At 38.4% G+C, this 23,825-nt stretch overlaps 1 protein-coding gene across 1 annotated transcript; it reads left to right on the top strand.

Moving 5' to 3' along the window:
* Positions 1-268: 268 nt before the first annotated feature.
* Positions 269-22,900, top strand: ATG3 (autophagy related 3). The gene is made up of 12 exons (XM_082782934.1): positions 269-410; positions 2,438-2,479; positions 5,609-5,658; positions 6,826-6,896; positions 8,529-8,636; positions 10,595-10,644; positions 12,476-12,557; positions 13,086-13,120; positions 13,807-13,962; positions 14,609-14,736; positions 20,689-20,757; positions 22,638-22,900. The coding sequence occupies exons 1-12, from the start codon at positions 339-341 to the stop codon at positions 22,717-22,719; spliced, it is 945 nt and encodes a 314-aa protein (XP_082639060.1). The 5' UTR covers positions 269-338; the 3' UTR covers positions 22,720-22,900.
* The last annotated feature ends 925 nt before the right edge of the window (positions 22,901-23,825 follow it).

Here is a 23,825-nt window from a genome sequence, read left to right as displayed (position 1 = left end):
CTCAGCGCCCGTCACGGGGCCCCTCCCCCGCGGCGCTGCCACCTCACCTCACCCACCCCTCCCTCCCCTCAGGGCTCTTGCCCTTACCCCGTTACGTCACCCATGCTGGCCTCTTCCCCCGCGGCGCGCATGCGCGGGGTGGCCCGGCCGCGCTTTGCCAGCCCCGCGCTCCGCGTCATGGGCGCGACCAGGGGGACGGAGGGAGGGGAGAGAAAATGGTGGCGGGTCACGTGACGGGAGGGAGGGCGGGCGGTGGGGGGTGGAGGAGGGAGGCGGCGCCGCGGCCATCGCTCGGCGGGGCTGAGCTGAGCTCGGCTCGGCTTGGGGCGGCCGGCGGCATGCAGAGCGTCATCAACACGGTGAAGGGGAAGGCCCTGGAGGTGGCCGAGTACCTCACCCCCGTGCTCAAGGTGCCGCAGGGGGCGGGAGGGCGCTGCAGGCGGTGCTGGGGCGGTGCTGAGCCGTGCCCCCCCTCTCCCCTGTGGGAGCCCGGGCTGGGGAAGGGGCGGCGGGGGGCGAGAAGGGCAGCGAGGTCCTGGAGGGTGTCCAGGGCAGGGCTACAAGGCTGGTGCAGGGCCTGGAGCACAAGTGCTGCGAGGAGCTGGGGGGGTTTGGGCTGGGGAAGAGGAGGCTCGGGGGAGACCTCACTGCTCTCTACAGCTACCTGAAAGGAAGGTGTGGGGAGCTGAGGTCAGCCTCTTCTCACAGGTAACCAGTGATAGGACTAGAGGGAATGGCCTCAAGTTGTGCCAGGGGAGGTTTAGGTTGGAAACAAGGAGACATTTCTGCTCAGAAAGAGCAGTCAGGCATTGGAACGGGTTGCCCAGGGAGGTGGTGGAGTCACCGTCCCTGGGGGTGCTCAAGGAGATGTCCCTGGTGTTCGGGAGCCTTGTTTATTGTTTGACATTGGTAGGAGAGTGATGGTTGGACCAGATGATCCTGGAGGTCTTTTCCAACCTTAATTGTTCAATAAATCTCCTATTTAATATTTCTACTGTTAGTTATTTACAGCGTCAATCTCTCTGCCCGTAGTTTTGTAGCGTGACCTTCTGTATGCCTTACACCTCACGGCTTAGATCTCTGGGTTGAAGGCAGCGATATGCAGTTATTAAATGAGCTTGTCCCTTGGAGGTATCCTGCCTGGGTAGTGGATCTTCCTAGGCTCAACCACCAATGCGTGCTGCAGTGAAGCTGTGGTGTGGAAACATGAAGTGATGTGTTCACCATGTACGCTTGCTGTGGAGCAGCTGGCGCTTTATTCTGCTGTGAGCAGAAGAGGAATCTGTGTGACCAGATGTACAGCTAGCGGCCGGGAGGCAAGGTGGACCCTCCCACATGGGGGAGGTGATAATATTATGTGTATGTGTTCCCTTTACAAGGGGCCTGAAATAAGTGCTCCCATTCCTTACCTTCAAAAATAAATCAGGCTTGTGTCTCGCACTAGCTTGCATACCACAGGATGCTTTGAGATGAAAAAGATGAGATTGTTTACCCTCGGGGAGCAGAGTGTGGGTATTTTACATGTTTCCTTCTGTAATTCCAGAAGCACAACTTTGTGCGTGTTGCATAATGCATGTGGTTAATGTTGAGGTTTTAAATAGTAAGCTGACTCTAGTGTGATATTGCATAATGTGTTATCAGGAGTTCTTGGGTTTATGGTAATTAAACTGCTAAACTATAGCTGTTTGGGTTTCTTTGGTTTTTGTGAACTGCACAGAGTGATGCTATGATGTCTGCCCAGCAGCCAGTTTGCTTTTCCTAATGTTGTTCTTAAATGTCTCTATAGAGATATTATGGGAGAGGAAGGTGTCAGATGTGTTCATGAACTAGGTGTGCTTGTTTCCCTTTATATAACACAGGTGGTAGAGTGCACCAGGGTTAAGTGTCAAGAATAGTTAAGTTAAGCAGTGGCTGGTTTTCTTTAATGCTTTCCTAGCGATTGAGTAGGCTGAAGTTGTAGTCAAATACCAGGTTTCTTCACTAAAAGCCTTCATATCAATGCGTTGCACTGCTGTTTGGTGCTAAGAAACAGTCCCAAAGCCCTGACTGAGAGGATCATTAAATTCTATCTGGTTTTCCGTATCTTACTGGTCTCTTACTGGTGAACATAACACAAGGTGTTAAGGAGTCTTTTTTCTTAGTTGTTGATATAATTGGCAGCATCAAAAAAAATACTTTGTATATACAATACACTCTTTTCACAATTTCCCCAGATCCTGCATCTAAGTAATTATGTCAGGCCTTACTTACACATCTTGCTTCCATATTTTATCAGCCCAGGCAAAGGCTACCTCCAAGTTGCTTCAGAGATCTCTGTGGACTGAGCTGGTTGCAAGATGAAAATCTCACAGATGTTTTTATTTACCAGTAAAGTGGGTATGTTGATTTGCCAGCAGAACTCAAACTTCTAACTTTTTTTTTTTTTTTTTAATTGTAGGAGTCCAAATTTAAAGAAACTGGAGTAATTACACCTGAAGAAGTAAGTATTTAGAACCTTTGAAATATCAGTACTTCCATATTTTCTAAATACAACTTTTACTCCAAATGATCACGCTCATGTCAAACTGTTTACACCTTTGTCAGTTCCTTCTTGAAACAATTTCCATGCTGTGGAAGTTAAATGGCTTGTTACTCTACAGATGAAGTAGATCAACAGCAGTTTCTTCTTGAAATGCAACGTGGCATCTGAATGTGAATTATCTTTTCCTGTACTACATCCTAAAACACTAATAAGGAAGCTCATGCTGGGTCAACAACTCTGTATATATCATGGAAGTAAACAGGAATATGTTTGTTTCAAAGGCCTTTTCCATAAGCAATTCAAAGGAGAACTTGTACTGCTGTGTCTTGGAAACAGTCTTCTCTTTCTTCTCTTTTGGTTCCTTCCAGGGCTGTGGCTAAATCATTATATATGCTTGTTCACAGCAAGCATCCCTCTCCCAACCCCAAGAGGCTGCTTCAGAGTGATTGTGTTTTGGATTAATGCCAAACAGTTGTAGTTTTTAAAGGAGTCTGCTATGAAGAAAAAACAACAAGAATTTTTCTAGAATATTAGCACTGATTTTGCAGTGCTATTTAGGCTTCCCTGTTCTGCTGTTTTTCATGTTAAAATGCTACTGTTCTGAAAATACGTTGTCTTTACAGAGGTGTAAGAATAGCGTTCAGACTGTTAGGTAGAATGAAAGAAAAGTGAGACTGTACAAACGTGAAGATGGGAGAGAACAAATTACAACTGGTACAGGTAGTGCATGTGGGCAAAAGTGTCTTTCCTAATGTCGGTAGCGAGCATTTTTCTGCTCTGTTGCAAGGCATGCAAGCACTTGTGGTTTCTGTGACCCACGGGAGTACTACTCAGAAAAACAGGCTTAGCAACATGGTGTTCTGATAATTGTGTGTGCATAGGTGTCTGTGTATTTTATGTACTAATGTATTATAGATTAAAAATAACTGTTTATGGAGAAAGTGGATACATATCACGGAGGAATTAAACATTAGTCCATGTAGGAGAGAATGTTGCAGCAGGACTGAAAGATCAGATACCTTCTATAGAACGTAGGAAGAACCATGCTGAGTTAAACTGCTTGCAGCATTTAAACACCAGTAAATGAATGCAAATAGTCTGTTATAAACATAGATGCTGATAAGATGAATAGAATGGATCCTTCAAAGCCATATTGAAGGGAAATGGTTATACAGTAAGACTAATAGTCCTGTTAAATTTAGATAGGACCGGAGCATGGATATGCTGATTGTCCCTTTGACAGTCTTTCCTATTCCCTGACGATTTTGATCTTAATATAGTAGTGATTGCTAAAGAACTGATATCAACTGTGATGATGGTAGGATGTTATCTTTGAATGAGTTTGGATTTCGTGAGTAATGAATCTCAGTTTAACCTGCTCTGCCTGTATGTTAGTCTGAGATGCTCACCATTGTGATAAACTTAGTGTGGTTGTTGTGGCTTGTCTCTGAAGATGAGTCTGTTAGTGATAAGGCTAATGATGACTAATCACATTCAGCATCTGTATTTTTTCCATTTAGCAGTGCAATTGATTTAATTTTAACAAATTCTTGCCTGTCATGAGTTCTTACTAGCTAATGCTTCAGAAAGGTGGCCATTTTCATTTCATATGTAAGTACAGGCAAATCTCAAATTGTTTTCTTGCCATTTCTGCTATACCAATTCAGGTATGATAATGTTAGTGCTTTAGAAATAGAAAGTGAAACCAACTAGGTTAATTATGCTGTTTAGGAGAAGAAATTTAGTGTTGTTTTTATTTTTTTTTTTCATTCATAGACTTCCAAAGAATGCTTTGAATTTTTCATCTTAAATAATGTCCTTCAACATTGGAACTACAAACTTCCAATTCTCTGAACAGAGCATTTTAAGTGGTTCTAAAGTTTCATGTGTTATTTATTATTAGGTAAAGCCTAATAACATGTTTTTTAATTTCCATGTGTGTTGGAAGGGATTACTGTTTTCTTTAAAATGAGTATTTCACTAGAGATTTTTCTTGGAAAATGATTGAAAGAAATCACTTTTGCAGAGATTAAATCTGCTAATCTGCATGCAATACACATTGTGGTATTTTCTACTACACTGATGTGCCTTGCATTGGAAGGCGTGATGAGAATATGACTGGCACTTACGCTCCAAGCCTGTTGTGTCACTCCATAACAGATTGTAGTCAGCCTGGAAGTACATTATTGTAACCTGGTGTTTTAAGACAAAGCAATTGCAGCAATAGGCTTGCACCTTCTTTTCAAAAGGCACTAATGCATACAGCATGCAAACTGCTATTCTTAAAGGCAGGTTTGCCTTCTACCATTTGTGTAGAAAAAACTAAGTCCAGCGGGTTATAATTTGCTGTGTGGATTTTGACTTGGTTATACAAGTCTAGCACAGCATACCCAATATTGCTTTGAAAAGGTGATGTGATTTTAAAAAAGCTGTTATGTCTGATAATAAGAACAAGTGGAGTGAAGATTGTTAAAAGCTATTTCTTTAGAATGAAGTTCTACACAAGTTTTTTCAATGTTCTAAGTACTTGGTTATCCATATCTAGTAAACGTCAGTCAGTGATACATGGTGATGGTCATTATCAAAAGCGTACTATTTATTCTTCTGTTGCAGTTCTCTCACTAGTTCAATGAAATGGTGGCAATGTTACTTCCTCTCTTGCTGCAAAATTGTTTTGAACACTAGAAGAGAAACACCTTGTAGCTGAAACTCAAGTAAAATACAGAAATATTTTTTGGTTTGGTTTTAGGGGAAAGCTTAATTTCAAGTATTCATCTTCTCATGTTAATCTCTTGAGTGTCTTTGTAGAACTTTGAGGAGTAGCAAAGAAAAGCAGCTTATTCATCACAAAGTAAACAGTGCTACTTGACCTAGGAAGCAATGCTTAGGATGCATTTCCTCCAGGTGAAGTTACTTTAGTCTTTGTGGGTCTTTATGGTTAGCTGAAAAGTTGTTAAAGCAATGAAATGATATAAACAGATAATGTAAATAAGAACTATTGGAGGAATATATGACTGAAAAGTCACTATTGCAGAAATTGCTTCCTTACTCTATATTTAACAGTACTTTATTTTTTTTTCTTAACAGTTTGTCGCAGCTGGAGATCACTTAGTTCACCACTGTCCTACTTGGCAATGGTAAGCGAAATCAAAAGAATTAAGGAAAGTTAGCATCCCTACCTATGCTTTTGTATGTTTCCATTGGATACAATTCATTGTTTCAGAGTAGTACACTGACTCTCACAGTAGAACTTATGCTATTTCTGTGATGAAGTGATACAAACTTTAAGTCAAGCAGGTCTAATTTGTTGTTCTGTGTAGTGGTAGTGGAAATGAGGATTTGTTTGGGGATCTTTTATTTGTTTCCCAAAGGCTGTAGAGGAAATAAGCTACCATGCATGCTTTCAGTGTTCAGCTGCAGCATCAGTGTGTCTCCCTGAGTTTGTCTTAGTAATGGTGATTGAAAAAGCAAAGGCCATGTCCAACTGAAATTGCTAAGAGCAAGTTGTATTTGGTATATTTTAAGCAAGAGCTTGTTGGTTAAACATTTTCAAGTTGGCCCACATCAGGTAACTTTGCTGTACTTGCCCTCAGAAATCCCTTATCTTCTGTGTATGGTAAGGGTGCAAATAAGGTACTTATGTTTTATTAATGTCTTGCATTATAAAACTAATCAGTCTGTGCAGTTGGTATCATCAAGGTTCTTGGCTCTATCCTGGGCTGCAAACAGATGAAGGAGGAATTGTTATGCTCGAATCATTGTTTCTTGCCTTTTTATTGTCTCCTTCAGAGAAAATGTTGAATCAGGTCTGTGTGTCAGCAGTTGGCAACAGACTATTTAGAAGCTTAGACTCTTATTCCAAACCAAAAAACACAGAAAGCAAAAGCAAGTGCTTAAATAATGTAAGCTCTGGTGACTGTTGCCGGTTTTTATATCTTTACAAGTCTTTCTTGCTTTTTCTGAAATTAATCTCTACAAATGCTTGGGACTGTGTTGTTGCTGATCCTAGTACGTTTCATATAGACTAGATTCCTCTGTCAACCCATCTTTGCTTGTAGTTCCTAAGTAGCTGTTGAAGCAGCAAATAGGTTTTGATCCAAGACTTTGTAGTTTAGGAGCGGCCAACCTTTTTGACCTCATACCTAGATCAAAATCTCTCTGTAGCCAAGAGTAAAGTCATAGCAAACAAATTCTGAGAAAAGGGCAAGAGAAGTATGTAGAATGTTCTTCATTATAAATTGAAAATAGGGTTCTTTTGCACATCATCAAATTCTCAACCTTTTATGGTGCACTTCATTTTGCAGGGCTTCAGGAGAAGAACTAAAAGTCAAGGCTTATCTGCCAACAGACAAACAGTTTTTGGTAACTAAAAATGGTAAGGCTGAAGTTTAAATATAAGTGTTCTTAGGATTGATAGCATGACTGATTGTGCTATCAACTCTACTGATTGTCTGTATTGACAGGGGAAGCAAATATCTTGCACTTTGGATGTTTTGGCTTTGGGATATTAAAAAAAAATTTCCTGCACATCTAAAATTTCTTCTTTAGACCAGTTGCTACTAGGGCTTTATACTAGTAATGCAGTTTGCCTTGCTGAAGTAGAAACGAAGCTTAAGTATAATAAACCTCCTTATCTGCCTGTCCTTTTTTTTCCTGCCCTTCAGCTAACATTCAGTTTCTAAAAAGAAAATAGGTTTATTTTCCTCTTTTTTGGGGGGTAAAACCTGGATTATCGAAGTGTACCTAGAATGTCTTTCATGGTGACACCGATGCTTCTAGTTCAGATGTGTAACTAATGTCAGTATTCCTTTCAATAGCAGTGATATAAAATACATTTTTAAATCAAATTTTGATCAGTTTCATTGTTGCGTATATATAATATTTGTGATTACTACATTTTTAATAAAATGCATGAGAAAGATAAGGTTGCAATGCAATCATGGCAGAATCATTTTCTTGAAAGATCTTGTATCAAAATATGTCAGATAATGTCATTAGAAGTACTTGCAGAACTGAAGGGATCCTGAAGAGATTTGCGCTTGCAGTGGGTTGTAATTTCATCCTTTGATTTCACTTGCAGGCTTTCAGAGTCTTGCAGGAAACTGTCATGTGAAAATGCTAATAGTAGTGTTGGATGGGCTTTGCTGAAATGGTCTTAATGGCTGCACGGCCAACTTTATTTCTTTTTCTCCTGGTTCCAGGGTCCCACATTGCTGTGACCCTTCTAGGACACATTTTAAAATGTTTCCTGTTCATGCCATCTGTGCTGGTAATGATGCATTGGCCTACCACATGAGTAAAGTTATGGGCTAAGGGTGAAACCAAGAGCCATGCTACAGACTTCATTTTGGAAGTCAGGACAACCTCTCTTCACTCTGACTTCTACACCCCACTCTTCCTGAAAATAAGCAATTTTTGACATAATTCTTGCTTTCTGCATTCTTTGTTATTTTTTCTGGAAACTTTGTTTAAATCTGGACTTGATGTACAGTGATATAATAATTCATGTGTCAGAAGTTACTCTAAAAAACATTAATGCTAACCTCTTCAAAACTTCTAGATAATTACCATGATAAATTAGGTATGTTTAATAATAAATTGCTGATTCAAACTTGTAGCAGAAGACAAATCAATTCAGTAAACTTACGCTAATGTAAGCGAAGTTGTTCTTGGACTAGAAATGGTTTAGTGATGCGAAGAAAACTAGTAGGTTGTCTCCAGTTGTTAGTGAATGAATAGGCAGCCTAAAGAGACATGAGAGGTTTCTAGTGGGTTGCAAGAATAGGCTTTTTCCAGTCAAGTCAAGTGATGCACTGCTGTGAGATTAAACACCTTCTACTATATTTAAGTTTGTGCTTTTGTATTTGAAATATAGCTCTAGAACTTCTTAAATAAGGATATATGAGAGACTAGCATATTTCAGAAGTCTTTGTAGAATAACTTCATACTTCCATCTGATTTTGTACAGAATGGCTGCAATCATTTTGATGTGCAATTTTTTTTGCAGTTCCGTGCTACAAAAGATGTAAGCAGATGGAGTACTCGGATGAGCAGGAAGCAATTATAGAAGAAGATGATGGTGATGGGGGATGGGTAGACACCTTTCACAATGCAGGTATTCAGTCTTGCTTCAAACTTTGCATTTGGTAATTGATAAGATAATCAGTTTCCACTATTAAAAAGTAAAATCTTTCTCAGATGGCTGTGTTCCATTATCTAATCTGGGAAAAAATAAGTTGCAGTGCCAGCTACCCACTTGCTCTGCGTATGGCTGCTTAGGTATTTAACTGAGTGCTTGTATGCCTGAAATAGGCTGTTTTTCAGGGGGTTGGTTGACAGTATTTTATTATTCTCTTGTTAAAGTACAACTAGGCTATTGCTGGGTTTAAGAGCTGTGTACCAGTTCGCTCCTTTAAAAGATCTTGTTTAGAGAATGTTGCTTTAAAATATTAATTTGAAGAATGTGCTAATTTCTACCGATCCTTTAACTTAGTGATGACCCAAAGAAACTTTAATTATTGTAGTATTTCACATCTTGTTAATTTGTTGTGTTTGAGTTAAAAGGGGAATCGTTAGAAAATAACTCTTATTTTAGTATCTGAGGTGGACTAGGGGGCTGAAAAAGAAAAATTAAATACAGTGATCACTGTGAGATGTGGCCTTTCTCATAGGAAATCTTCAGATGGGCTTCCATTTATAATAAGACTAAAATTACTGCTTAAGTGAATTTGTCTCGTTAGTATTTCTGGCAGAACCTCTTAAATCATATTCCTCTTCTCTTGAGAACTGCTAATTTTATTAGTTTTAGCCTTTCTTCATGTTTTGTCGTAAGTTAATCAACTTGTCTTCCAATGATGCTGTTTCCTACCGTTTCCAAGGGTAGAATGTACTTTAGTCAGTACTTACTTTCTTTGGTGTATTTCATTTTGCTGTAGATGTTCTCACTAAATTGTTCAGCCAAGCTGAGAAGAGGAAGGGTGAAAGAAGATGCCCTTTTTTCTTTTATGAAACTCTTAAATGCATTGTACTTCATAATACAACACTCCACCATAAGGAAATCTTTTTGACAAAGCTTTGTCATATTCTTGAATTAAATATGCATTCCCCTTTCCTGCTTTGTCAAGTTTGTGTGTTTTTTAGGGTGGACTGATTTTGGTCACTATGCTGGGCTAACACAGCTGCAAGACTCTTGACTAGATGTAGCCAGGTTTCCAAACACCATCAGAGGAGATAATCTATTTCCACCTATCTGAATTTATATGCTTTATAGCAACATATTTTTCTGGTGGGTGGGAAACACTTTCTGTAAACAATCACACAGCCACTGGAAATGCATCATTTCGCAGCAGCGTTGACCTGACATACCTGTTTCCCAAACAATTGAGGTCCAATCATGCACTTCTGGTGGGCAGTAATTTGGTTCCAGGTTTATTTTCTGTAATGATGAATTTCTCAGCTGAAGAGCTAATAAGTCTATACTGAGTCAAAGCAGATGTTGGCCTGTATCCCAAAGAGCAGCAGATGAGAGCTGCATTAAAACTAGGAAGGTAATGGGGAGGTACTGAAGAGTTGATACTACTGTGATTTGGGGTGGCTTTTTTTTACCATTGCTTCCTCAGCTAAAAGCATCGTGTCCTGCCATGATATTGCTTTGTCACGAACACTTTGCTTTCAAGATGCTTCAGAAGTACTCATAAATGCAAATACTCACAAAGCTGAGTATTATTGCAAAGTGAATGCCTATGCTGAACTCATTTTTTGTGTAAAAACTCCTTAAAATAAAAATCCAAATTACTTTGTGGTGTTCCATCAACAAAATTTGCTTGAAGTACCAGAACTGTGCTATTGTGTTCTACGTTAAAAGTATGGTCTCATTATAGATGTCCATCTCCATGCATGCTACCAACACCAAATAAACAGCCTTTCAAATGTCTAAAATCGTTGTGACATGCAACTAGAAAAATTATACACTGCTTTTGGTTGCAGGTCTCACTCTGCAATGTCTCAACCTATTTCCATAGTGTTCTGTGACAAAAAAACTTCTTTAATGCAAACTTCTTGTTCATTTAACAGGTGTAGTGGGTGCAACAGAAGCAGTTAAGGAGATCACACTAGACAGTAAGGTACTTGTTTTGAAATTTCTTTTGCTTTATTATGGGATGTAAAGGTAATAGAAGTCTTACCTGCAGCAATCTAGTGTTGCTTCTGAAAGGTTTAAATGTACTTTTATTGCTAGATATGTTGCCAGATGCTCATTGATCTTCACAGCCCACCATAGTAGCTAAAGCATGTGCATCTCCTTATTTTGATGTTTACCAAAGCAGTATTCTTACTGCAATGTCTTTAGTTAGTCTGCCAGAAATCTACAAACTGAAGATGATAATGTGTTTACAGTGATACTGTACTTGTGTCTCAAGAAGCTAATGTTTGGAGAGCCAGTGTAAAGAAATTCTTATATGGAAAAAATAATGCAGGAGTGTGAAGTATTCATTCATAACCTTGAAATACTTCTGCAAGCAAGTTTAAACACATTAAGTTCTATTCAACAAACTGGTGTCCTCACATCCACATGAACTAAAACTGCTTAAATATCTTAAAGTCATCACTATCGGTACTTTTCCAAAAAGTCACTCTGTAGCAGGTGCCAAATCTGAAACTTAAGCCCTTGGGAAACTGAGAATAGTTGGAAAAAATTGAGGGGTGTGTGTATGTACATATTTCTTAATGTGCTTAAGAGAGCCAAAGACAAAGTGCTTTAAGATTAGCTGATGGCTCAAGTGGAGTTCCAGCTATGCCTTATGAGAATTTGTGAAACTATCCATAAATCATTAGATTCTGAAGTTTAGGGGGGAAAGAGAATGGGCTCCCTCATATTACTGCACAAATTGTAAACAACTCAAAACACTATTGATATGATGAACTGTGAAATTCAACCATTTTAAATGGAACTGTGCTGAATATAGTAAAAAATACTGCTTTTTCACCACTTGGTTACATAAGGGTTGAAGAAACAGCCTTAATGAATACCTAAAAGTGATCTCTGTTTTTACAAAACAGTACTTTTAGAATATTATTGTGATGCGTAACTGTTGTGTTATGACTTGGATTTCAATTTTTATGTTTGGTATGCAGAAAAAATCTGCTTGTTGTATAGTACATCATTTCTTGGAGTACAAGTCCAATCCAGAATGACGAATCCTTTTATGATAATATGCTGTTTGCCAAAATACTTGACAACGTATTTTTGTACTGTTTTGTTTTGTTTTTTTTTTTTTCTAGTGAGGAAACCAGTCTGGTAATGCTTACAACTAGGGCAGTTTCTAATTCTTATCATTTTGAGTATTGTCCTAAAGTCTTCATGAAACTAGCATAAACTGAGACCTCCTCCTTCTGAATTTCTCTAGAATTGTCTGTTGGATTCAAATGTTATATATCAGCACAAAATTTGGCTGAGGACTTGTCATATTTGTCATATTCTTCACCTCTGTTGGGCTCTGTTTCCTCAGACAGTGATATTAAAAAAAAAAAAGGGGGGGGGGCTCTTAAATGTTTCAGAAATAATTATGGAACTGTTGCACAGTTGTTTGTGGATTAATTCACACAAAATACCAGTCTATGTGTTTAGTCATTGCCTTTCATTTGATGTAGGTAGATTGTTTGAAAAGAAATTGTCTGTTTAATACTATGTCTACTCTTCGCTTAATAACACAGTCATTCTGGAATACAAAGTCAGAGGAAAAATTAGTAGTGGATTTTTAACGTTATGCTAGGATGTCAAAACTAAGTTTGTTTAATAAGCAAATATGTGAGTTCAGCATAGTTGCTGAAATTGTAGGAGCTATTTTTCTGTATAGCTCAGTTGACTGGACCTAAACTTGCTGGGGCTGTTAAACTGTGTAGATGCATCTTAAATGCAGTTGTCTTAAAGCAGTGCTTTCAATTTAACTTCTGAAGGATAATATAAAAATACCAGAACGATCAGCATCTTGTGAAGATGATGATGAGGAAGATGAAGGGGAAGCTGCAGACATGGAAGGTATTTTCTTAAATTGGATGAGGGGGTGTATTTATTTCAAGCCTTTAACTATAGAACACTATAAGAAAATACTACTTTTTAATGGAATGCGTGTTTTGTTGGTTTTTTTTTGTTTTGTTTTGTTTTTTAAAAAAAAAGGTCCCTGTTCGTTGTTACCTTTTGAATGGTATTATTGATGCATGTTTAACTTCTGTGATAAAATTTCTGTGAGTGTTGAGTGGCAAATTAGTTTGAGTAGCAGCACAGATGCAAGCAAAAAAATAGGGATTTTGGCACAGCTTCGTTCTGGTTTCATATCTACGTTTAATCTGTCTACTAAAAACTACGTGTTTAAGGATTGTTCATTGTGCTTGTTACAGTCTGTCAAATTGTGTTAAGAGGTATAATGTGGTTTAGGGGTTGGGAGATCTCCCTGAATAAAACATCTTTAGGTATGTGTGGATATTTTTTTAATGGAATTGTTTATGAATGGGAAATATGACAGCTAACTATGAGCTGAACACAGAATTTTATGGGTCTTCTTTTCAGAGTATGAAGAAAGTGGGCTATTGGAGACAGATGATGTGAGTGAACAGTTCTGTCTTCTCTGTTGCAATGCTTATCACCAATATGAGCACAAAATAAAAATAAGGATGACAAATAGTTCACATAATCTTATTATAAGTGGTGGGATTTCTGAACTTGGTTTCCTGTGGATTTTTCTCCTGCCAGTCCACCCTAATTCTTAGGTCCTGAAATATTTCAGTTACAGTAATTTTGCTTTCTTTGCTGATCTGCTTTGTTCTGCTTACATGCAATGTTCTAGTCACATGTGATTGTTCTTGAGGCTCACATGTGGTGAATTGAGTGGCTTGTGGGTTAAACTGACTACATGGATGCTGGAGTGTTACGAGGGAAAACGGGGTATGGTTATTTGGGGTACTTGCTTAAGATCTTTGTGACGTGCATAAACAGACCTCTGCCTTCTGAATTTCATTGGAATCATCAAAAAGTTCAAAAGCTATTGGTGAAAGAATGGAGGGGATAGGACTATGTAGTTGCATGCTTTTTTGAGAAATCAGACTTAGGAAAAAAAATTGAGTGAAATCAGTATTCCTGCTTTGAAGACTAAAGCAAAACCCCAAGTCCTACATTTCTTAATATTAAGAATATTAATTTCAATTTTACGACCCTTCCTAACTGCTTAGGATGTGATGATGGAATATAAACAAGACTGTACTAATATTGTCATTTTTACCTTGAAAACCAGGCAACACTTGACACAAGACAGATTGTTGAAGTTAACAAAGCTAAAGTTGATGTTGGAGGGGAAGATGCTATTCTACAGACTAGAACTTATGACCTCTACATCACTTACGACAAATATTACCAAACTCCAAGGCTCTGGTTATTTGGATATGATGAGGTATATCTGTATCTTTTTCCTCACTTCTGTGAAATTAGATCATGTCAAATAGCAAGGCTACTTTGTTATTGCTTTCTTATTCACTGAACAAATTCAAAGAAATGGTGAGAAAACCCATTACACAGTCAGGGTTGCAGACAGGGCTTTGGGGGTTGCAGGAAGTAAAAAATATTTTGCTGAAAAATTGTACTCTGTAACCAAGCACATTTGACAGAAAGAAAATCATGCACTGCTATTTCTTGAGCTACCAGAAATAATCCCAGTCAATTTACATAAGTAAGCAGATGTGTGTTTTCATGACCTTTGGGGAAAAAGATTAGATAAATCACTTTTCCCTTTTAATGAATAAGTTTGAGTTAAAGTTGAGGACTTACGGCTCAAATGCCTAGATGAGAACCAGGTTCTTGGTTCTCAAATATATTGACTTTGCCATTCACCTTGTGTATTGTAAACAAAACATTGTGCAGTGCTGTTTCCATACCATATGGATCTTACAACAGTTCCTTTGACATACTTTCAGATCTGTTGTATGTTAGTTACCTGTAATTTACGGTACCTCATGTTAATGATGATAGAATTACTGAGAAGGAGCAGAAGATTCTTTGCCAATAACGCTTTTGTTCAAATGTTCCCTTTTTTCTTGTAGCAACGGCAGCCTTTAACAGTAGAGCATATGTATGAAGACATTAGTCAAGATCACGTCAAAAAAACAGTGACCATTGAAAATCATCCTCATCTTCCTCCTCCTCCCATGTGCTCAGTTCATCCATGCAGGTAAGTCTTTGTTCCTGGTGTGATTCAGGATGCAGGTATAAGGCATTTTGCTGGTCTTGTTAGGAATTCTGTTTAGATTTTTTGGCTGTATTTCCACAGGTGGCTGCCATAGTGGTCTGCTCATTTCTGAGGAAGTGTGAAAGGCAGATAACAGCTTTTCTCTGGAGTCACTCCCAGTGTTTGCTTCTGCAAGTGTATTATGAAGTTAGAGCTCTCTTCTGTGCTTAACTTGCTTTTCCTCCACTTCCCTATAGACTCCAGAAGATGGCAGACTACTAGAACACTTTTTTAAAAAAAAAAAAAAAATTCTATGCAATAAGTGGCTGCATAATGTGTACTCTGGGAGAAGAAAAAAGCTATTTCATTTCAGTTTGAAATAACTTTCCTACTCTGTAATTGCTGCCTTCTTTTCCTCCAGCAGTCCTTGAAATTTTATGCTGATAAACAGGTCTTCTACATGCCACACTGAAATATTTGTTGAACACAAGTGCAAAAACACACTCATGTTCTCAGTGTTTTCTGTTGCATTTTCCATGTTTCTCATCCAAAATGCAAGGAGTCTGTAGTTAGACTAGCTGTGCAGATATTTTTTCAAACAGGTCTTTGAAGGTACCTTTCATCTTAGATACTAGGCCTTTATCCCTTCTGAAGTGGCTTAGTGATGCAGAGCCAGTATCCTAGCGTAACTCCTCAACCTCTTGGTAGTATTAAGATCTTGGAGATGTGAGTTTGGGCTTTCTCTTAAAAAAATAAAAATACATGCTTTATAATCTTGCATATGTTTAAAATATAAATAAATAAAATCCCAGTTGCCTCTTTCAGTCTTGTAAATGTCTTTGTACCTGAAGAAACGCACATGGATCTTATGTCACTAGCTGAGATGTCAAATAATTGGCAAGCTTATGGTAGCTTTTGCAGACTCAAAACACTCTTATTACTGGTTTAGGCCATCTTTAATTGTATGATTAGTCTTAGGAAGAGCATACCATTCTTAACATAGAAAGAGCATGGAAGCTTTGCACCGGTGGATGGCTGCTCTTGATCTTGTTATGAAGATGTATATTCACGTACTTCAGAAATCTGCATCTTGTCTTTCTTGCAGATCCTAGTTCTTTAACCACTGCTTTACAGCAGTGTTTGCTTTCATCAAGCACTAGGGGTTATGTCTGAACAACAGTGAGCAGGAAAACCAGTGTACAAGTGGGAAACAGCTTTCTCCCCTGTACACCTGACTTAGAGAAATTTTTAAATAGTGAACTTCATTTTTGGTCTTTAAATCACAAGGTTTAAGACTGCAGTAACAATAGATTTGTCAAAGCATAAGCCTTGGTACTCAAGAGCAGTACAGGAGGGCAGAGAACTATTAGGGAAAGAATAAAAGGTGGAACAGAAAATGTCATTAAGCTTCTGTGATTAACGTGTGGCACCACCACCTGAAAATTGAATACTGCAGTACATTTCTGGTCATCAGTTCCACAGTCTGAGGTAAAGGAAGACTAAAACTGGAAGAGGTACAAAGAGGGTGTTAGAGATAACTGCTATCAGTTATGAAGCTTCTTCCAAATAAGGAATTACTTGAATAACATGCCACCCTTCAGCTAGCAAAATGCTGCTGAGGAGGGAGTTCTGGTTTCTGAGACCTCCATCACAAACCCTACAAAAGGAGAATAAATGATAGGTGGTTTTGGTTTTTTTCTTCTTCTAAATAGTGAAAACTAGTGGCATTGAATGCAACTCACTACTTGCACACTAAAAGCCAGAAAAAGGAGTAAATTCTGCATACATCTAATTAAACTAAAGTTGTTCAGGCAATATAATGAAAGAAAAAGACTGTTAAGAGTTGTTACAAGTGAAGTTACTGCTTCAGTGCTAGGGCGTCTCTGGGCTGTGTACTGCTGGAGACTTGAAGTATTACTAGGTCGCTCAGGCTTCTTGGGCATGTACTATGAATTTATCAGATAAGGAGGTGGACCTCTGGTGTGATGCAAAGGTTCTTGTAACATATGAAGATAAGAATCTTAGTATGTCAATCTATTTGTTACTCTGTCTTGTTTGCAGTAAGTAGGGCTTTAAAAAAGAAAAAAATGCAGCCAGCTCTTTGCACAGCTAGTGCTTTTGAAGGAGTATCAGGTGGGATGAATGTAGGAAGGCTTAAGACTGACTAGGAAGATGACTATCCAAAGCAAAGACAAAAAAATAATGCATGAAGCCATGGCTCGGTTTAGTCACTGCTGAAAGTGGTGCTGCTAAGTTGGTTGTGAAGAAGCTTCTGTTGATGGATGCAGGTTGGAGCGCGCTCAGAGAAGAAACAAAGATGACATCTGGGAATGACAGCCCTCATTAACTAGGTAGAGTTTATGTAGGGCAGTGACTACAACGTAATCTGTTCAATTTTGAAAATTCCTTTGCAGAGTAAGAACCAATTTAATACTAGCTTGTGAACTTGGATTGAGTTTTCTTTTCCAGGAGATCTGTGAGCGTATCTTTTCATTTTTTTCCTGTGAAGTGAATGAAGTTTCAATGCCTTTGTTATGTATTCCATATGTACTCTTGAAGAAATAACTTGCATCATTAAACTTGCTGCAATTAGTCTTTTAAGAACAGCAACAACAAAAAAGGATATTGCAGTGAGACCAATTTGTCAGTAATCTTAAATGTAGACTTCTCAAAAACAAGCCAGTCTAGTTGATTGGCACCTGCTTGACCTGGGAAAGGCCTGAGAATGTGAGAAGTGACTGATAGCATAGCTAAAATGGATGTTTCAAATGGGGTTCTATGAATTCTACGAGACTGCTAGGTACCAGTGCTGTAAAGACCTTGGCTAAATTAGATTCTCATGCTATCTGACTTTTGAAGCATTAGGTACGTTCTCTTGTTCTCCAAGGCAAGCTATTCCATCTCCTTAATATAATAAGGCTTACAGCTAAGAAAGTCTGGACTTCTGATTTTTTTTTTTTTTTAAAAAAAAAAAAAAAAGGCCCAAAGTACTGTTTTTTCTTAATTTAGTTGGGAAGTTCCAGTGTTTATCTAGCTCTGCTGCTGTTGCTTCCCTACATGTTACAAATATTGTGTAATGTAAGGTATTTGGATGGCGCTAACCTTGCTTGGCTGTTCTTGTGATGCATTTATCCCTTTGTCCTGCGTCAGAGAAAAGAGAGAAACGGGGTGGTAGAGTGAAGATGATTGCCATGGGCAGCTGCTTAAGATTGCTTCTATTCTGAGTAATTAGTTGAAACTGTTCATCTTGCAGCCCTGCTGGAAGACAAATTTATTGTCAGCATTTTTATGGTACTGGCAGGAACATACTCAACTTCCTCATTAACTGCTGGAAACTTTTAATCACAGTTCTCAATGTTCATATCAGTTTTATGAATAAATTATCAAACTCGTTAAGTAGGGCAACTCAATCACTTCCGGTGGTTGTATGTGTTTTGTGGGGTGTTTTTTGTTTTGTTTTGTTTTTTTCCCCCCAATATGTCCAGATGGCTTTTACTGTTTCCATTTACTTTCCCATGTTATGTTTCCCTTGTGAAATTTATTTCTTTAACCAAAAGTTTTATTCACTTACTTACAAAGCATGGGAGGGGGTTTCTTCACTTAAAAAGCAAAAACTCCCAATGACAGCATAAATGGTTGTCTTATCAGTCTAAGAAATCAGCAGCTTTCAATTTGTTTATAGCCCCTTAATGCATGGTCTTAACTCTATATATTTCAATTTCTTTTCAGTAGCAAGAGTAGTATTTCTGACTTGGAATATGAATAACTCGTATCAACCAACTCTTGAGGTGATTCAAGTAATGCCTGAAAGTAATTTAGGGGATTTTCATAGGTGTTTCAAATGACTGACCTATTTGTTAGCTCAAGGGATCTACAAACAGGTCCTGGAACAAGCATTGGTGAGCACCTAGTATTTAGTCACCTTGAATTAAGACAACCACTTGTCTCTGGGGAGCTCTTATTCATAACTAAAATAAAAATAATCTTTGAGCTTTGAGACTTCTAGATAGGATATTTTAGGTTACATTTCTCCCAGTTATCGCATTCCTTTTACATGGAGGGGGAGGTATAGGCTTCATGTTAATTCCTCAGAATTATCTAATGGAAGGAAACCAATTTCTGAGAATTTGCAAGGTTCTTAAAAAGCTTCTCCCAAGTAACTGTAAGAATGACTATTATGATGGCAGTTAAAGAATGTGAGATACCTTTAGTCCTTTGGTTTTTTTTTTTTGTTTTTGTTTTTTTTTAAAAAAAAATCATCATTAAGATGTATGTGATTGAACCTGTATCCTGTAAAACACTTCTAACAGCTCTGGGGCAACCTGGACTCTGTGCCAGTACAAAAAATAGCCCACCATTACAGATGAGGTCAAAACTTAAACTTTAACAGCAGTGAGGTTCCTATATTGAAGTAACCGGCCTTGGTACCACATACAGCATGTGTTCTGCCATGGCATCGTGAGGATCCAGAACTGCAATCAACAGTAGCTGGCATGTACGGATCAACAGTGCAATAAATGACAAATGCTGACCTTCTGTATTTCCCCAGACGTACATGTTCCTGTTTACAATGTGTCTTGGTAATTTTGCAACAGCTTCCTTCCTTGTGTTCACAGTCACTGTCAGAATGATTAACTTCAGAGGTGATTGCTGAACGCCAACAATTAGTCAGTTATTTAGATTTGCATAACAACATCAAAGCGTGTTCAGTAAGTTACGCGAAGTGTACTTGCCACTCTTTCTAGATCTCATAGGCACATAGTTGTACAGGATGGCTTCTTTAAACTGCTATTGTTGACTAGTTTGAAGTCTTTGATAACTGAGTGTCCACAGCACTATATGGTCTCTCTGATTGTGATTGCCTGCAGAATCATGAATTTAAAATAGGGTTGATGCATAGATGGAAGTAAGGTGAGTTTGGGTTATGAGTATATAAATAAAACTGCAATTAACCATACAGTAGTCCTCTCCTCTGATTTGGTATGTTCTTCATCCCGTAGGTTATGAGGTAGAAGAGCTATCCTGAACACAAGACCATTAGTCCTAAATTGTAACTGGTCTTGAAAAGATTTGAAGCGTTCATTGTTGGAGATAGTCAAAGCTAAACCAGACAACGTCCCTGAGTAAGCTGTTCTAGGTCACTATTCCTTGTACAGGGAGGTCTGGACTAGATGATGACCAGAGTTTCTTCTAATTCTTCTCATCTCAGCTCTTTTGTAATTCCGTGTCATATTCCTATGATCAGCTTTGTACAGAAGTATTTGTGCGGTTCATAGTAGGTCTGGTAAGTCACTGACTTAACCTCAAAGTACAGTCACATGGAGAAATGTTCATCCTCCACTGCACAGTAGTAATCTGATTTAGAGAGTTTGTCAGATTAAACCTTGTCATGATTCTAGTCATGAGTGAGCAGAAGATAGTTTAGAAACTGTTGCCATAGAACCCATTGCCATAGAACTACAGCTGTAGCCGGGGAAAGTTTCCCTAGTCAGTCCCAGAGCGTAAAAGTGTTTTATGCAGGGTTGGTTTAGCCTGGCTTTCCTAGGAAGCTCTGTGAATTATGTAAGTAACTTCCTCTCTTAACTTAAGCAAATTTGAAAGTTTATAGGAGGCAGTGAAACAAGTTGCAACAATTTCTAGTCATCTTCTAAAGGGGGTTCATCTGGGATTAACCCTCATTTCACAATTAACAGATATACTAGTGGCAAGCAGAATGCCTCTCACTATGCTACTCAGAATATATTGTAGTGTAGCCCATCCTCCCCTTTCCTTGTCAATGTAAGGGGCTGGTAAGTAATGTTATATTCATGACAATATTTTCAGTTATTATTTAATTTCTACCTTAATAAACTGAAAATTTCTTCCTCCTTCGCTGAAGGTAACCATCCAAAATTTAGTTTATGCAAAATGAAAAGGAGTTGTTTTATCTTTAAAATAATTTTTACTGTTTTTCAGGCATGCAGAAGTGATGAAGAAAATAATCGAGACTGTTGCAGAAGGTGGGGGAGAACTTGGAGTTCACATGTATCCTTTTTCAGTACTGCATGGTATTTCTAGAGACTTCTTTGCACTGTAAGGAGCTGTTACCTAAGGGTTCCTAAACTGAAATACAGCGGTGTGTGAAAGCAGTAAACAGCTGTTTTGGCAGCACGCTACAGATCTGGGATGAGATCTGTCCAAACAAACACCACTAATCAGTTGCGGGGAGTGGGGCAGGAACCACAGGGGAAAGTAGGTAGTGCTGAAGGGACAAGCGTTGAGTCTCTATACAAGTGGTAAGGAAGTAGCTAGAGGGTGGAACTGATAGTGTGATGCAGGAGGATGTATTAGGAGGTTGAGCTGGAGGTTCATAGAGTGTGGTCAGATTTGGTACGTGCATAAGTGTAATTTGGGAATCCGTGCTATGATGTTATCTCACAGTAAAGACTTAGAAATATGAGAGATCACAGAATCATCTAGGTTGGAAGAGACCGTCAAGATCACCCAGTCCAACCTCTGACCTAACGCTAACCAGTCCTCCACTAAACCATATCCCTAAGCTCTACATCTAAATGTCTTTAAAAGACCTCCAGGGATGGTGACTCAACCGTTTCCCTGGGCAGCCCATTCCAATGCCTAACAACCCTTTTGGTAAGGAGATGCTGCTTCTGTGTTAGATTTGGCTCTGAGATTCGTTTCTGACAGCTGTGGAGATCCTATTACTGCTCACACGGAGTGAAGAGAGTATTTGACAAACCTTGCTTTGGGAAAACACTAGGATGACAAAGCAATGAAGATGACATCGTTCTGAACATCAGTATAGAATGCCTAACAATTTCCTTTTAGTTAGGTGACTGGCATTATGCTTGTAGTAATTGGTACTGTGCTTTACAATCGAAATAACCTTGGTATTAAAAGCAAGTACGTCCTTTCAGAACAGTAATCTAACTGCTTTTGCAGCTACAAGGCAAGCAAGGGAGGGGATTACTGAGCAGCCAGAGGCCTTGAATCAGTAAAATTCATGTTCACTGAGTTGACACTTGCTAAATTTGTGCAGCAAGCAACAGAAAATGAACTGGAAAATACTGCTTCTCAGTAGTTTGAAATAGCTTATTTTCAAGATTTTTATTATTTTTTTTTGCTATTTCTAACATAATTGAGTGTTTTTAGCAGACAGTTTTGTACATCATTATTGTGTAGTTGATGTTTGTCAAAAAGTACCAGTATAACATAATTATTGTAAGTTGTGATTTATTTTTCTTTTTGGTTGTCTGTCTGCCTCAGCCCCAATTGGACAGACATCCAGCAATATCAGACAGCAATTATCAGGCATATTCCACATTACAGATTGGGGCACAGCAAGTGTTTGAAGGTGACTCATTGAAGATGACTCATATAAGGGAGACTAGGAAGACTTCAAGGAAGGCAGACTTCAAAGCTTAGCAAAGCTAATTTCTCTACTTTCCCCCATCAACAGGAAGGAGCTTTTCCAAGGAATTGTTCAGAACAGCAACTTCTTTTTCTGAGCCACTGAGGAGCCTGATTTCCTTGCAGTTACAGGAAGGTAGCTAGGAGTTAACCTTTCTAGGTGCAGTTTACCTTGGCATTTGTTAATAGCAAATATTAAGTATGTAAATGGGATTGCAAATTTTTGTGTAGTTTGTAAGATTTATTGAAAGGAACTTCGGTTTCCCTGCTTTAACTTGAAAAAGAAAGGTCTGTGTATTTGGAGGAGCATCAGATGTTACTACTAGAGTTCTACTGTGTACATTTCCCAGTCTCTAACTGTATAATTTTTAAGTACTGTTTTCCTATTAGCAAGAAAAACTGTTGAGCAGACCATTGCATGTGACTGCTGGTATGTTTAGGGGTCGGGGGGTAGAGGATTTCTAGCTGTTGCACCTTTTCCTTAACACCAAACACAGGTACCTTCTTATTTTCTTGAAATTTGTACAAGCAGTCATTCCGACAATAGAATATGACTATACAAGGCACTTTACGATGTAACTAAAATGAGAGATCCTCTATCAAATCTTTTTTTAAATAACCCTTCCATGTGACATACAACATTACACACAATTTCTGTAACTAACCTTTTATCAAGTCAATGCATTAAAATAAAATGTTCCATTACCAGCCTTTTTAATAGAAGTCTGTGTGTAATAAATAAATCACTTTCATTCCTATACGTATACTACAATAAAAGGTGGATTTTTTTCTCCATAATTCCTTCAATTTCCTTTCAACAGAAGACTTTTTTTTTCCTCTATATTGGAAGTTAAAGTCTACTTTACTAGTATTAGTAGAAGCCTAATCTTCTTGGCTTCATTGCTAAGATGATTCCTGAAAACGTAACATATTTCTGTGATTTAAATTCACTTGAGAGACAAGTTGTTTTTTCCCATAGTTATGAATGGTTGTTTCCTCTAAGTGGAAGAAGGCTTTGAAAGTTGAGGAAAATAAGTGATGATCTTATTAGGAAAATTTAACTACGTCTTAAACTAAAGCAAACAACATTCTTTGAATAACGTTCAAATAAATGACATTCTTTGAAAGGTGAGTCAGATTTACACTTGAGTAAGACTAGCATTTGGAGATGGCATTTTTGGGGAGACAAAGGAGTATTAGTATGTAGCCTGTTCAACTTGTAATAAATGCAAGAACAGTCTAATTACAAAACTACAGATGGAAGGAGGGAGAAAACTGTGTTAGAGCAGGGTTCAATCTTGACAATTTGTCCCAACCTAGACTATGCGAACTTGCAGCTGAATAGCATGATTTCCATTTTAGGTTAAAGCGTCCATAATGTTTGAATTCAGGTATTGCAGACGCATCCAGGCTTTGGCAGCTATCTTCTGCCCTATAGAATGCAAGTTCACCATTCATCAAGATAGGAGAAAAGGACTGTCATGTATATGTCATAGCTTCACTTAAAGTCTTCGTAGCTTTTGCAGCAACATCTTTGTCTCACAAACATCCAGCTGTCATGCTACAGGATAATCCAAAATTGGTTATCTACATTTTCTGAACGTACAGTTGAGTAGGAAGCTTGGCACAACTTATGCCAAGTCTTGCCTGTTCTCTGTACCATGTTCTCACTTATCAGGGTCTAT

This window comes from Aythya marila (genome assembly GCF_965140915.1).
Source record: "Aythya marila genome assembly, chromosome: 1".
In the NCBI taxonomy this organism is placed as follows: domain Eukaryota; kingdom Metazoa; phylum Chordata; class Aves; order Anseriformes; family Anatidae; genus Aythya; species Aythya marila.
This window is presented reverse-complemented; position numbering and strand designations above follow the sequence as displayed.